The sequence below is a fragment of the Passer domesticus genome, chromosome 1 (genome assembly GCF_036417665.1).
Source record: "Passer domesticus isolate bPasDom1 chromosome 1, bPasDom1.hap1, whole genome shotgun sequence".
Classification (NCBI taxonomy): Eukaryota; Metazoa; Chordata; class Aves; order Passeriformes; family Passeridae; genus Passer; species Passer domesticus.
In genome coordinates, this window is record NC_087474.1 from 142,912,148 (window position 1) to 142,927,684 (window position 15,537).

The window sequence follows — 15,537 nt, forward strand, 5'->3', positions numbered from 1 at the left end:
TGGACATCCACAACGTCTCTGGGCAACCTGTTTCAGTGCCTCACCACTCACAGTAAATACCTAAACCCAACCTCATTTAATTTGAAGCCATTACTCCTTGTAAAAATTCCCTCTCCAAGACTCTTGTAGGCCCCCTGTAGTGGAAGGTGCTTTAAGGTCTCCTGGAGCTTTTTCTTCTCCAGAAGAGAAGGGCATCCCAGCCCTCTCTGTCTTTATAGAAGAGATGCTTCAGCCCTCAGATCATCTTTGTGGCTCTCCTATGGACTGGTTCAAACAGGTCCCCGTTCTTCTCGTGTTGGGAGCTCCAGAGCTGAATGCAGTTCTCCAGGTGGCTGCTCCAGCTGGGAGAGCAGAGCAGAGAGGGAGAATCCCCTCCCTCCACCAGCTGGCCACACTTCCATTGATGCAGCCCAGGATACATTTGGCTTTCTGGGCTGCAAGTGTGCATTGCTAGATCGTGCTGAGCCTCTCATCAACCAACCAAGTTCTTCTCACCAGTGCTTCTCTCTGCTCAGCCCGTTTTTGTGCTTGGGATTACCCTGACCCAGGATCTCATAACTGACCTGTTGAACTTCATGAGTTTTGCATGGGCCCACTTCTCAAGGTCCCTCTGGATGGCAGGTAGAGTAACTCTGACTATATTCTTCACAATTAAATAACAGTGTAATATGAATTCTTGTATTACAGTAATGCCTTGAAATTTGATCAGTAGTTTATGAGTGTCATGTATCTTAAAGAGTACTGTTACTTTTCTGAGCATTGATACCTAAATCTTGATTTTATAGTTAAAACAGTCTAACTGAAGAATTTGTTCTTGCCTTGAATACATCACCAAAATGCTGTCTGAATCAGAATTTGTAGACTTTATTACTGCAATATAATGAAAAAACACTGCCTCAGGCTGCACCAGGGGAAGTTTAGACTGGATATTAGGAAAAATTTCTTCATTAAAAGAGCTGTCAAGCCTTGGAACAGGCTGCCTATGGAAGTGGTAGAGTTGCCATCCCTAGAGGGTGTGGCACTTAGGAACATGGTTTTGTGGTGGCCTTGGCAGTGTTTGGTTAACAGTTGGACTTGATGACCTAAAGGGTCTTTTGTAGCCTAAATAATTTTATGGCTCTATAAACATAAACCTAAAAGAGGAAAAAAAAAAAAAGAGGACTATTTCAACCCACAGAAGAAATGCATGCAATCAATACAATAGCAGAGGTGTGTATGTGGCTGGAATACTGGTGGGCATCTGATCTGGAAGTTTCAAATGGGCTGATCACCACATTTGGAAACTCATATCTCATGCAAAGATGTAATAGATTTTGTCTAAAATAGAATCAGCAGGGCAAAACACCAATCATAACTTCTTCATGGCAGAACTCCTGTCATAAAATGAAAACTAATTACACTGCTTAGGGCAAGAAATATCTGGTTGGTAGAACTGTTTATATTCTAAACATCTAGTGGTACTTAGACCATGCAGTGACTCCACAGTTCCAGATTTATTCACTAGCCTTGGAACAGACAGATTACTCATCCATTTCCACTGGAAGATCTTGGGGAGAGGAAGGAGGAGCTAAATCTGTCAAAATTTTCTTGTTCTCTTTCAGTGAAATGTTTTATTTGAAAAAAAGTCTTGAACATCATTATCTCCTGAGCAAGAACTGATTTGAGTAGTAGAAAGGTTGATTTGAGTGTACTGTTTAAATCAAGTAACCCTCAGAAATCAGCACTCTAAAATGCTGACATTAAACTCTGATTTAATTGAGCAGCTGCTACAAGTGAATAGGAGTCGAAATAGCTCAGCACTTTGTTCAACAGTTCTGCATGTACACAATAGATTTGGCTCAACAAGAGCATTTTTTATTAAACAATGCTTTCATTTGCAGCTAGATGCAGCATATAATTGTATCATACTCATATTAGAATATAAGCATGTTAGCTTACAGTTCTGCGTTCTCAAGGTCTATGGCACAGGTATAAGTGTCATTGTATGGCTGTTCTTTCAGCCCCAATACATGCAGAACACATCATAAGGCAGATCATAACAATGAGATTCAATGCCTTAGGTATTTCTTTTTCTGTGAAACTCTTGGATCATGATTTGATTAGTTTTATTTTCTCAAAACTTAAAAAGTTCTATGAATTATGGGGATGAGAAATTAAAAGCTACAAATGAATACCACAAATCAAATGTCTTTTTCAAAAAGAAAGAAAAAGCGTATGCCTAGTAAGTTTTGCTGGAAGTCTAAAGTGACCCAGTCGGTTCAAAGGTTGGGTCGGGTGGCGATGTTGGCGAACACTCTCAGGAGGGCACCGGGACAGGCTGGCTGCCACGAGCAAGGCATCCCCGGCAGGGACACTCGGAGACAGGGAGCGGTCAAGAACACCAAGCCACAGTGTCACCGCTGGTCCTGTTTTACACTTACAGTGGATAAACATCTTCACGACTGCGAAAAGTTTAAAAGTAAGAGATTGCCTTGCGATCACGCTTGGGAATGCTGAGACGGGAACGCTGGAAGTTCATAGAAAGCGTTGCAGCACGTGGTTGTAAAGCACCGCGCTTCCACGAAACACAACCAACTTCCCGGACTGCGGGTGAGCCCACGAGGCTGTGCAGGTGGCCGTGAGCCCGCCCGATCCAGCAGGACGCGGTGCCGGGCGTCCCGGGCACAGCGCTCGGCCGTCCCGGCCCCGCCCGCGCCCCGCGGCGGCGGCGCGGCCCCTTTAAAAGGGGGCGGGGCCGCCCAAAGTTTGCCCAAGTTGCGGCGCGGGCCGGCGGCGCGCGGGTCCCGGCCCGGCCATGGCGCCCCCCGGCCGGTAGCGCCGCCATGGACTCGCTGACCGCCCTCACGGGCAAGGGCGGCCGCCTGCTCCGCGGCACCGCCAGCCGCCTCTGGGGCGCCGTGCCCGGCGGCCTCCGCCACGGCCGCTGCCAGGATGGCAGGAGCCGCGGGGAGCCGGGCCCCGCCAAGCCGACGCCAGGTACCGCTGGGGAAGGGGCCGAGGGCGCGGGGGTGGCGGGGGGTAACGGCGGGCAACGGGCGGCCGGGGCCTCCCCGGGCAGCGGGCTCGGCTCCTCGCCCCTTCCGAGCCTTCTTGGAGCGCGGGAGCTTCGGGGGAAGCGGGAGCGAGCGGGAGCAGCAGGGGCAGAGGGTCCCTTCTCAGGCGGGAGCGGCCCCGCCGTGTCCCGGGCTGGCAGCCGAGCCGGTCGGGGACACCGAGAGCGGCTGGTGCCCCGCTGCCGGGCGGCTCCGAGCGGCATCGGGGACGGCGAGAGGGAGGAGGCGGCGGGGGAAGGGGGCGCAGGGCGGGCGGGAAGGGGCGGCACATGGGCCGGGGCCGGCCACTGCCGGCTGCGTCTAACAGCACAAAACCGACTGAACGTCTTCCTGCTTTCCGTGACACAACTCCTACACTTCCTTTATTAACTTCCCTTTCCTGCTGTTTTTGCAAAGCCGCGTGTAGGAAGGCACCTGGAGCACAAGCTCCTCTATTGGCGATGTTCTTTGTCTGCGAGGTTGCTTTTGCCTCTCAGGTGCTCCTGAGGAAGAGGCAGAATTACTGGGAAGTAGGCTCGGGGATGCTGAGGGCAGAAGTACCTCTGCCATTCAGTGGCCAAACAGGTCGGCCAGGAGACAGCAGTGGGTGACGCCTTGTCCTGTGCCTGGGAGGAAGAGGGCTGCTGTTGTCACCCCTTTTCTTGATAATGCTGTTGTGGCTGTTGGTATAGGTATTGTGAGTATCTGATGTGAGCAGTTACATTGACAAGAAATACCTTGAAAACTGGAGGGTGGTCAGTGAATGCACACACCCTTGTTCATGCAGAAGAGGAGCATGCAGTGTGAACTCTTGGAGAGGCAATGCTATTGATTGGGAGTGCAAAACAAATCATGACATAACTAGTAAGAGCAGCATGATCTAATGATTGCTTGGAAAGAGAAAATGTGAAGTTTATAAAAGTGCTTTGTAATAAATATAGAGGAGTGTACAAGGAATAGTAATTTTTTTTCCTTTTTTAACCCTGTTTTGAGAAGCTCTCTGTGAAGTGGAGGAATGAATGTTTGTTATAGTCTCTAGGTGAGGTTGAAGTCATGTCTCTACTGAAATGAAATATTAAAACACATCGAGTTTCTTTGTTATTGTAGGTTATTATGGAAGAGTAAAATAGTTGTTTTCCTCGAAGGAAAACTAGGTCTGCTACTCATTGTGGTAGGCAAGGTAATAGGAATGCCCATGCAGCCAGTCAGATGTAGGTGTTTTTTTCCTTGTGTGCATTGGGTCACAGTTCTTGCACGGAAAGGATAATTAGTAACTGGCTATATTTACATTGCCACTCTTTATTTTTTTCATGTCCCTCCTTGCAACATACACAGTGATAGAGACATAGCTTGTTTTCTCAGCAGTGAAATAAAGTATCTTGAATAAGGCCTCTGCAAACAGGTAAAGACTTTTTGATAAAGATTACTTACACTTTTTTGCAGAACCAAAATGGCAACTAAATCCTTTAGCATCTTCTGGTCTTTTAATCTCTGCAAGGCCTTGTGTTCAGCTGATAGTATAAACCATCTCCTGTGATACGTGGGATTTCTTGGAGGGAAAAGCTCTATTTTTCACCCCTTCTTCTGGGACAAAGGCTTAACTCAGACTGCATTGCAGTGTTCTGGGGTTTTTTTCCCTCCTCTAGCTTTGAGCAGAAAATGTATCTTCTCGGATGCTTTCATCATGTAATGCTTAAAATTTGTGTTAAGACAAGTTCTAGAATGCAGGTTGAGTCTCTGTGTCTGCAGACTTTAATGCACCTTTTTCCTCACCTAGGTGAAGCATGCTGTGCAAGGCAAGTAGACCTTGGCCCTGCTGTGCTGCCTTCCCCTTCACAGGGTTTCTATGAGCTATGGACAAAAACAAATAATTGTGACTATAGAATTCCTCTGTCAAGCATTTGCTGGCTTTCACAAACCACCTGTGCCCTGGTAATGGGTGCTGTGGAAGCTGTAACAATTATTACAATGCTTCATTTGAAATCACACCTCTCTTTTAATTAGAGATGGGTCCCCTGGCATTAGCTTAAGACTTAATGGCAGATTCTAAATGCTCCAAATGCTTAGTCTCTGCAGTGTTCTGAATTCAGGCCTGCCTATTACTGTAGTTTTTCCTCCCCACTTAGGGCTTTCAGTGTTGTTTTTTTTTTCTTTTTTTTTTTGGTTGGGGTTTTTTTGAGTGGTTCAGTTGTGACTGTGCATTACTTGCTAAGAGAACAGTTCTTCATAAATCCCTTAAAACCATGTGTTTCAACTTCTTTGAAACAAAACCCAACCTTTTTTAGCTTCTACAATGAAGTATCTCAATATTTAATTAATGTAATACTAATAATTCTACCTTTACTATTTTCATGCTTGTCTTTTTGAGCAGTTGAACAACTTTTCTATCAGGTTTCCTAGTTCAAGGAGGCAGGCCTGTTCAAATGCTGTGCTTTAAATCACTTCTTTGGACACATGCAGAACAGTCTATAGTATTTCTTAGAAGGGAGAAAGTATGCACTGGAAGACTGAGTAGTGCCATAGAGGCTGTAAACCTGTTTATCCGGTTTACACTGTTTGTGTCAGCAGCCTAGTCAGTGAAAGAACTTTGTAAAGATTTTTTTTGTCGTTTAATGGTTGTGACGGAGGATAAAACTGCAAATATAATCAGAAAGTCAAGAGAAAACATCTGGCTTTGGTAAACACACTCAATGTCAGCATGTAAAGTTATTATTTTTTTTAAAAGGCCTGTAAGCTTTGAAATATAACTTCTAAATATAATCTATTGATAATTTATAGGGTGAGCTAATATATATGTATTCAAGCCTGGATTTACTTAGAAACTTTAGCTAGAACAGTGTCATTTTCTTGATTATTATGTACTATAGATGTTAGCATGCTGAAGTTGCATGTGGTTTTAGTTGCCTTGAGATGCAACTCAAGGCTTTAGGGAATGTATGATTAAGAATTATCTTTTTTGCAGAATTAACTTGAAGGTTCTGTTTAATTTTAGTCTCATCCATATAAACCTTTTACTTAAATGAACCAGCAGCACATCCCATAGTTCAGTCTGCTTTGCTGTGTAAGGAGTGTGTAACCATGACCAGCAGTGAGGGACATGGTTTTGCTTCTTTTCTGTGATGCTGCTGAGGCTGTACATTGAATGTGCTCTTTGGTTTGTGTACCACTGTTCAGGAGAGCTGCTGAGGAGCTACAGAGGGCCCAGCCAGTTTATCTAGAGGCACAGGGTGTATGACTTGTGAGGGGGGATTGAGGGAGCTGGGCTTTAGTGATGCGGAGGGGAGACCAAGGCAACTTAGAGGCAATCTGATTCTTACTTTTATCTACCTCGAGGGGCACACTCTTCTCAGTGCTAGGAGATGAAGGAGGAGAAGCAGCCATGAGTTTTAGCTTAAGAGGTGCAAATTCGACAATAGAAAAAACTTCATACAGAGTGGTCCATCACTGGGACAGCTTTAAACTGACTTGATGTTGACAATAATTCTACTTCAAACTGGAGGCTGGAGTAAATGTATTCAAAAGTCTTCTCTTCTGAATAACCCTTTGATTCTGTGAGGAATACTTTCCTACCTGGAGTCTTTTACTTCTTCCCTCCTAGATATTTTCACCTCACTTCATGGAGGGAGAAGATACCCTGCATGGGTAGTGCTGACTTGCTGCAGTGTGTCTTTCATTAAGTACAGAAGCTAAATAAAAATCAGTGATTCAGAGACTCCTCTCAACCAGTCTGTCAGGGAAGTTCTTATAGCTGCCTTCTATTGAAACTGTTGTTGTTGTTGTTTTTCTCCCTCAGGTTCAACTTGATTGTTCAGTTCTGAACCATCTGGCCTATGGGCTTATTTACATTTCTTTCATACCAGCTTTGGAGTCTTGATTGGTAAGGTTACCATACACAGTATATCCAGTAAACTGTGTGGCTTGTCAGTCCTCTATACTATAGTCAAGGTAGCAGCAGTACATTAGAAGGATAAATGTGCAGTGCCAACTTAAAATACCTATCTCAAATCCTGCTGTAAAAGTTAAGATCTTTCTTTCTAAAAATCTGTCTTGGAATAAAGCAAATATAAGGATAAGGCAGGTTATTTTCTCCTTTCATCCTTATTCAGTACCTAATTTTTAAGAAATTACCAGGTGTATGATAAAGTAGGAAAGAGCATTCAAACTGGGGAGATGCACTTGTGTGAGTTTTCTTGTTCACACTGTTCCGGATGAAGCACATATGAAATGTACCAACACCCTTTACAAAGACGCTAATGCTTTGCTTTCATGGCTGAAAATAATTCAGTTGGTACAGGCATAAGAAGCAAATGTGATCTTGGAATGTATCAGGCTGGTGACTCAGTCATCTTGTGATATGTTAATGTATGCACAAGCTCTTCTTCAGACTTCTGCGCTACTAGTGTACAGGATTTCTTGAGTATTCCCTTGGTGCATGTGATGTTAAATGATCTTTTACTTCAGGTTCTGCTTTGCACTATTGGATCTTTCCCTGCTTTTATTCCTTCAAGCTTTGGAACTTCAGATTTCATTGTATCGACTTCAGTTCAAGGCTTTTATACAGCCTTTGCTGTTGATTGTCCTTTTGAATTTGTCTGCTGATGTGCAATTGAACTGTGTTAAAAACTACTCCACTGGGATCTCGTTAATATACCTCTCCATTCTCCTGATTTGTATTTCTTTCCTCTTCACTGAATCTTTTACACGTTTCACAATTCTTTATCCAGATTTTGCTGTTCAGCAGGATTCTACTGTATCAAATGTTTAACTGAAGTTTAGTTTATTTACTAATCTAGTAGATGACTGAAACATTTTTTTTGCATTTTTGTTTTACTTTGTTATATTGGTTGTGTTTTTATCTTGATTTTCCTGGTTAATTCCATTTCTAACATTCAGACAGTTAAGGAAGTGATTTTATTGAGAACATGTATACTCACAGCAGCAGTTCAGGTCCTACATGTATGAATAATAATTTTCTGTTCATCAGTAAGCAACACACCTTGTGTTGTATGTGTAAATCTCCCTCTGGCTTGGTTTGGTGCGGTGGCCTTATGTATCTGTATTGCCTGCCAGAAAAAACGGAAGGAATCATAGTTACAGATAACTCAAATTGCAAGTAAGATTGTTTAACCCTGCTAAAGTTGGGAAGATGATGACTTCAGGCTAGGTTTCTCAGTGCTTTATTCTGCTTTAGAAATGTCCAAAGATGGAAACTGCACAGCTGCATTGGTCAGTTAGGGATTTTTGCCTTCTGTCTACTCAGAAGCACTTTTGTTTCTACTTTGTTACCTTTTGTTCTCCTGCTGTGTGTTACTGGAGAGACTGGCTCTGTCATCTTGATGCCTCTGGGAAAGCCATGTAGAAGGTACAGGATGGCTGCTGTTACAGTCCTTCAAAACCACTTCTTCAGACTGGAGAGGCTCTGTTTTCCTGACCTCTTCTCCAGCCCCTGACTACCTTGATGTCTCTTCACCAAAATAGTTTTGTTTATCTCAGCCTTCCTTATATTGAATGGGGGCAGGGGAAGGGGTGCTGTGGCCACTGTTTCAAAAGCATTGCAGTGCAAGGATAATAGGTGTGCTCTGTCTGCTGACCTCTGTTCATAGTAATACACCTGAGGATGCTGTTGGCCTCTCCTTGTTTCCAGGTCATGCTTCTGGCTCCTGTTTTGGCTTTTGCCTACCAAGACCCTTGGGGTATTTTTCAGCAGGGCTGCTTCTTGGCTGAGCAGTGCCAACTGTACAACACGAAGGGCTCTTCCTTCCTGTGCAGAAGACTTGTTCTGCTGAATTCAATTAGGTTCCTTTCAGCTTGCTCCCCAGCCTGTCCAGGTCCTGCTGAACAGCAGCCTGCCCTCATGTATGTTGACTGGACCCCCGTTTATCTGCAAACCTAATGCAAAACACTTGTGCAGTAAGATGTTTACTGAGGCTCTGCGAATGACTCCAGATCCACAGCAGATCCCTTTGCTTGTGAGCAGAGCAGTTGTAGTGCACAAGTCAGCAGGATAAGTTGACTGACTTTGAACTCTTAGAAAGGGTAGATATCATGGGCTGAAGTGTGATAAGGCCAAGTGTAAATTCTTGAGGATATGTAAGGATATAACTTGATATTGCTGCTTGGTGGTCAGACTGCTGATGTGGTATTGGGTAGGCTTGAGCATGTACAACTAAATGGGCATAAATGTCTGAAAGAGGTGGTGAATTGTTATTGGAAAAGTTGTATCAATAGTGCAGACAAGATTTTTGCAAGTTTCCATTAAAGTATGTATTTGGACTGCAGAGAGATTGTACAGAAGGTGGAGATTGGAGTTGGGTGGTTTCTAATGTATTCAAGTGTATACATGTATATTACAAATGGAAGAGGAAAGGAAGCTTACTGTTGGTTAAGACATACTGTGGCATAATCTGAAAATTTGGTAAAGCATTTCTGTTTACTTTGAATGTGAAATCCTATTTTAGAAGAAAGCCCATGTGATGCACATACCGGGAGTATCATCCACAGAGTATATCCTAGCCACTTGGAGAAGTGTCCTAAGTTTGTTTCTCTTCAATTTTTTTTTTATTCCTGAAATCATAAGTTTAATTATTTCTGCCTGCATGCTGTGCATCTGACTGGATAGCAGAATGTTGTGGGTAAGGGGGATCATAAAATCAACTTGGATTCATGCTGTATCTGTTGCAGGAAAAAACTGTCTTGATGTGTTGGACGTGCTAATGAAACATTAGCAAGGTCTCAGATTCATTGAGCTTGGGTGTTTGTTCAAGAAAAATGTGAACAAAAGCATCATGTGAAGAGCAGTGATAAGGATCAAGAGTTTTGGGAGCATGACTTGGAAAGACTGAATGAGAATAAATAGCAGTTGCTTAGTAAGAAGGGACTGAAGGAGGCATTATGACTTTGCCTTGGCTTGAGAGCCTACCATTTTGGCTAAAAACCTGCAGATTACAAGTATCTCTTGTAGGCTACTGTTAGGGCCTCTGTTTCTGGTTCCTAAGACTTTGGAAGATAACTGAAAATAATATTCCTGTAATTAACGTAAGCATATCTAACTGCAGGAGGGGAAAAGGGTTAATGAGACAGTTGCTGACTGAAATGTAGTCCCTGCTGTTAGAGTCAGATCACCAGGTCTTTTGGAACATAAAGATTTCCTACTTTAATCTCTTTTGTTTCTTTATGAATAGATTATAATGATCTAATTGTTATTGAGCAGAACTAATCTAATAAAGATGTAATATCTGTGCTTCCTGTTTTATTAATTAGCGAGTTGTTTCCATGCACTGCTAAATAGAGAAGTATTTGAAAATATTTCAGACTACTTTTCTTACTTTGATTCATTACCCCATATGTGCTGCATATTTAAGATCTGTGAAAAACTGTGTCCTAGACAAGAATTTGACAAAGTTGCTGCCTTTTCCTTTTTTTTAAACACCTGTAAATCTGATGCACAAATGTGCAGTTCTTGTTGGGGTGTGGGACAGTGGATGAATAATCTTTTTCTTACCTTCTTGATCATAATAAGCTTGATACCTCAAGCTCATTTATTAATTTTAAACCATCTGCAGTAATTGTGGACTTGTCCAAATTCTTTGCTTTTTCTCAGAGGATACTTGTTTGGTTTATCAATTTATTTCTCTAGAAAAAGTGATTTTTTGTTATTTTTGTTACATTGTAATGAATGGTATAGCAGCTGAGAAACATTGCAAGTTGAGATTTAATCTTATTGTGCAGACAAGATTAAAGGAAAGTGAATTCATTTTGCTCTATGCAGAGCTTGTAGATCCTCCTAAGTAGGTCCTAGCTTGTATCCTTATCTTTACCAGCTCTTAGGGCCAGAACTCCAAAGGATGTGCGAAAAGCGTCAGTGAACACCAAATTGGAATTCTACAGTTAAGCTGAAATGGCATACTAAGAAATGAGAAGTGCCACTCTTGTCATAATAATTTGAGGTATCAGTGCCACGAGAATATTTTCAGTCAGCCAAAATTCAGTGGCACAGGGCCATATAGAGGCAGGTTACAGAAGGCCTGCTATAAATTTTAGGATTTGACTTAAGTTGTTTTGAGTTGCAAGCTATTGACTATGTCATATTTTAATGTCAAAGCTGCCTTATTGAAAACTGCTTCTTCCTAAAACATGTTAATAAACCCCGCTTTCCTATTTTGTATAAGTATTTTGGAACAGTAAGTCCTCCTTTCTGTGTTGGATGATATATGTAATCATTCTTATGCTGCAGTCATTTAACCTCAGGATTCTGAGCCCGTGTATTCAGGCTAAATATTTGTCTTGTGTCACTTTGAATACTGTGTTCTGTATCTTTCTAGTTCTAGTATTTTAAATCCTAGCTGAAATATTTTCTTGTCATTTGTGCATCTGCCATGCACTTTTTGACTTCAGTGTTTCAAGCTGTTGTGGAGGCCCACCCAGTCCTGAGAAGAGGTAGTTGAGAATTAAAGTGTGAATCCTGATGTTACAAAAAGTCTTGTCTTCTTTCTATCTAAAACCGCACAGCTAAGAGCTCTGACAACATAGCACCCCAGCTCCCATGTTAAACAAGTTACTTGACTCTTGGGGCTGTGTTTGATCATGGTCAGTGGTGTCAGGTTTTTCTTGGTGTGGTCTGAGAGCATCAGCCTCTGTTAGCTCCTCTGGCTTGCTGCTGGCAGATGAAGTAATGACTGTGTGTAACCTAACAAAATGAATGCCTGTGCAACAGCTACGTGGAAAATAAGTAAAATGAAAGCATCAGACTGACTCTTGTTGGGTCTGAGGACTTTTTAGACCACTGTATTGTATGCTGGCAGTTTCTGCTTGCGTGTGCTTCCTAGAATGCTAGGGGCACTGGAATGGCTGAAAAATGCATTTGCTTTGCCCTCAAAAATGAATAGCTGGCTCATTTAGTAAGAGATAGAGGCTTTGTAGTGTGTCATCGGGAAGGTTGAATTCATGTTTCTACTACTCTGACCTATTTTCACAGTTGAAATACACCCTAGTTTTGTTTCTGAGAAGTTAGGTCAAAATTGATGTGTTCTGTATGAACAGACAGCTCGAGCACTTGGGCTGTAGGCAGAGGTGTGGATTTTGGTAGCTTGGCCAGCTGGGTAGTCAGCACAGAGGGAGCTCAGTGTTGCCTGCCTCCATCTCTTGTTGACTCAGGAGACTTGCATCGTGTCAGGTTATGAAACACTTGAATCTGTACCCATATAGTGAGGGGGAGGTAATGCCTTCACAGACTGAAGGAATGGAAGTGGGCACTAATGGGAAGGGTAGGATTTACTGCCTTAGGTATGGGAGGGGAGGACATCAAAAATCCTAACTGCAGACTATAAACTCCTGGAAAATTTGTGGGAGGAGCTCTCCTGGCTTTCCTACAAGATGCCTTCAACAGGGACCTGTCTTTGACACCTGAACCCTCTATTTGATCTTATTTTCCTGAGGTTACCAGAGTTCTCTCAAATCTCTGAAGATGAAGGGCCTAAAATGGAAGCCGTATGAGAAGTGGCTGAGGTCACTTGGTCTGTCCAGCTTGCAGAAGAGGAGACCTCATAGAGACCTACACATTCCTCAGGAAGGGGGAGGTGGGAGGGACCGGCATTGGTCTCTTCTCTCTGACAGGGCCTGAGGAACACCATAAGGCCATGTCAAGGGAGGCTTAGGCTGGGTGGTAAGAAAAGCTTCCTCAGGCAGAGAATGCCCGGGCGCTGGAACAGTCTCCCCAGGGAAGTGGTTGCAAAACTAAGACTGCCAGAGTTTGGGCAGTGCCCTCCAGCGCATGATGCGATTCTTGATGTTGCTGGGGCATGGCCAGGAGTTGGACACAGTGATCCTTGTGAGTTCCTTCCAACTCAGGATTTTTTGTGATCATTCTGTGATTCTATGTCTAAAGCAGCAGTGAAAGTTCTTCTGCTGGGAAGAATAAATAATTTCCCATTTTTACTTCTGCCATAAGGAACAGAAGTGGGTATTTGTGCAAGACTTCATTCTGCTACTCAGTTGCTGGAAAGGGAGAATATAATTTATCTTGACCTCTTGGGTGGCACCTGTCTGCAAGCTCTTGAACCAGTAAGAGGAAAAAAGAAAGTTAAGTTGGGTTGAGAAAAAAACCCCACAAACTACATTGGGCTGTATACAACTGATGTGTGTGTATATGTATTTGTAGTATGGGTCTTCTTTACTTCCATCTAATGGAGGGAGGAGGGGAAGAAGACATCTTGTTCTGGAATAAGGGTTCTCCATTTATAGGTTATTAAGGCATGTATGGCTTCCTGGATGAGATCAGTCTATTTTCAGTTGCATCCTTTCTCTTTTTCTTAGGATTATTTGACCCAGACTGCTCTTGAAAGAAAATAATTAGGCTATTGGCAAAGCTTTGATAAGGGCTGAAAAATTTGGAACAGCTAAAATCAAGCAACTGTTATGTTTTCTGTAGCTTGCTGAGGAGGCACCTGTTGTGCTGCAAGGTCAGGTAAAAATTTTGGTAACAAAATATTTGACCTAGACAAGGAGAACGTTGGCTGCTGCTAAGCCTACACACAAACTTCTAGTGTATTTTATTGTTACTGAGTTGGCTTTATTTCCCTCAGAGACATTTTGGTACGTTTAAACAGTGTGAATATAAGCAGAAATGAATGTTTCTTCCAGCTAAGTTCTAAAAAGCTGCTATTAGTAAATAAGTAAAGAAGTACCTTTTAATGTATTGAATGAAAACAGCAGTGTGCAGAATTAGTGTATAGGGTTTTAGAATTGCTACAAACTTCTTAGAAGTAGTCTTAGTCTTGAATGTCATTCATAGCTATAAAAATGTATCTTAATTAATACCATCCATAGATCAATTTTAGGTATGGGTGCATTCTTCCTCAGGCTATATAAAAAAGGATTAATTAGACCAAAGTTTATATCCTTTTTTTATCTATATAAAGAGTACCACAGGAGATTATTTATGTTGGGTCTGCTAGAAATCACTGCTTTGTTGTCCTTCACAGCTTGTCCTATATAGCAAATATAAGATATTTCTGAGGTAGGTTTCATCTTGTGTTTTTGGGTTTTTTTTTGGTTTTTTTTTTTCTTGATTTCATTTTGTTTCTTCTTCTTTGACAGCGCTTGGTGTGTTGTGATTTCCCTGTCTTCTATATCTTGGTAGTTTTGGCTATCCATGTAGAAATTTGGGAGGGGATGTAGGAAAGTTGTGCTGATCTAGTCTAGTCTCTTCCAGTTTGGAGTCATGATACTAATTAAATCTAATAGTGCACTAAAGATGTTGTTGGTTTATAGCATGTTTCCTTAGTACTTCATGTGAGGCTTAAGTGGATTACAGTAAATATTCTATTCTCAATGTAGCCATGCTAAAATAATTTTTAAAAATACATTTTATAAGGTTTCTTGCTTCTATTCAATTTTGCTTGAAATATTTGAGTAAATTATGGTAAAAAATTTGAATATATCAAAATGGAAGTAAAACTAATCCCATTGTAGCATGAAAACTTAATGTCTCATTCACACAAGTATTTTGGGCTCCTTGAGAGCAGTTACTTGATTGTTGAAAGTGGAGGCCATGTGGTGGAGGAGATTCATTTAAAAAAATCTGTGTGTGTGTAGATGCAGATACTAAAACTCTTACTTTTCTAGAGATGTATGCGCTTTCTGTTGAACCATATAACTATACAGGTGCATTGTGATTATCATAAATATCAAGCCAGTTAGTATAAAATAATATAGTATACTTTAGTTACAGATGGTTGCTTGCTTGGCCTGTGAATCAGGTCATCAAAATACAGTGCCCCAATAAAAAGAACAGTTTTTAATTTGTATAATTTATGTAGAATCTTTAGTGTTTATTTACTAGCTCTCTGTGTTTTCTACAGACAAGATAATTATGAATTTAATACCACTGCTCTTTATTTAATAAAAAAAAGCTTTAAATACTTTGTACTTATCAAACAGCAACAAAATATCTCCAGTGGTTAGATCAAACATGCAGGAACTCTAGATCATCTCCCCTCAGATGAAAGCAGACTGGATATGATACAAAATCAAATACTGCAATTCCAGAAATGTTTCTTGCCTGATGGGGTCAATGTCTTATTTAGTAATCGCTTCTGTACTGGGCAGCAGCAAGTACTTCTGCAGTTTGTTGGTTTCCAGTTATCAGTTGTTTGTATTGGTCAAATTCTTAAAGCATTGCAGAGGAATGAAGTCCCTATTTTAGCAGCTGGTGTCTGTTGGAATCAGCAGGAGTAAGCTGTGTAACTGGTGGATTAGATGTCTGCCCACGGGGCTGTAGTCAGCAGCCTGTGACAGTACTGAGAGAGGAAAATGAATTTAACACACGCATTGCCTCAATTTTTTTCAGATGCTGGCCAGAAGAAGACCCCAGACAAGAAAGATGGGAGACGAATGTCTTTTCAAAAACCTAGAGGGACTCTTGAATATTCAGTAAGTTACTGCTTTATTGTTAGAATGTTACTGCAAAGCAAATGCAGGCTAAAAAAGTTGCGTTACAAAATATAAG

General features: G+C 41.9%; 1 protein-coding gene across 11 annotated transcripts in view; it reads left to right on the forward strand.

The window, feature by feature from the left end:
• Window positions 1–15,537, forward strand: part of OXR1 (oxidation resistance 1) — a 256,987-nt gene that overhangs the window by 180,190 nt on the left and 61,260 nt on the right. For 6 of the 11 annotated variants that reach the window (XM_064394450.1, XM_064394432.1, XM_064394442.1 and 3 more), the window contains one exon: window positions 15,379–15,461. In XM_064394450.1, the coding sequence (XP_064250520.1) occupies window positions 15,379–15,461 (83 nt within the window). Of the gene's footprint in view, window positions 1–449; window positions 622–2,807; window positions 2,977–15,378; window positions 15,462–15,537 lie in introns of those variants that run through there. The other 5 variants (XM_064394456.1, XM_064394500.1, XM_064394483.1 and 2 more) reach the window with 2 other exon arrangements.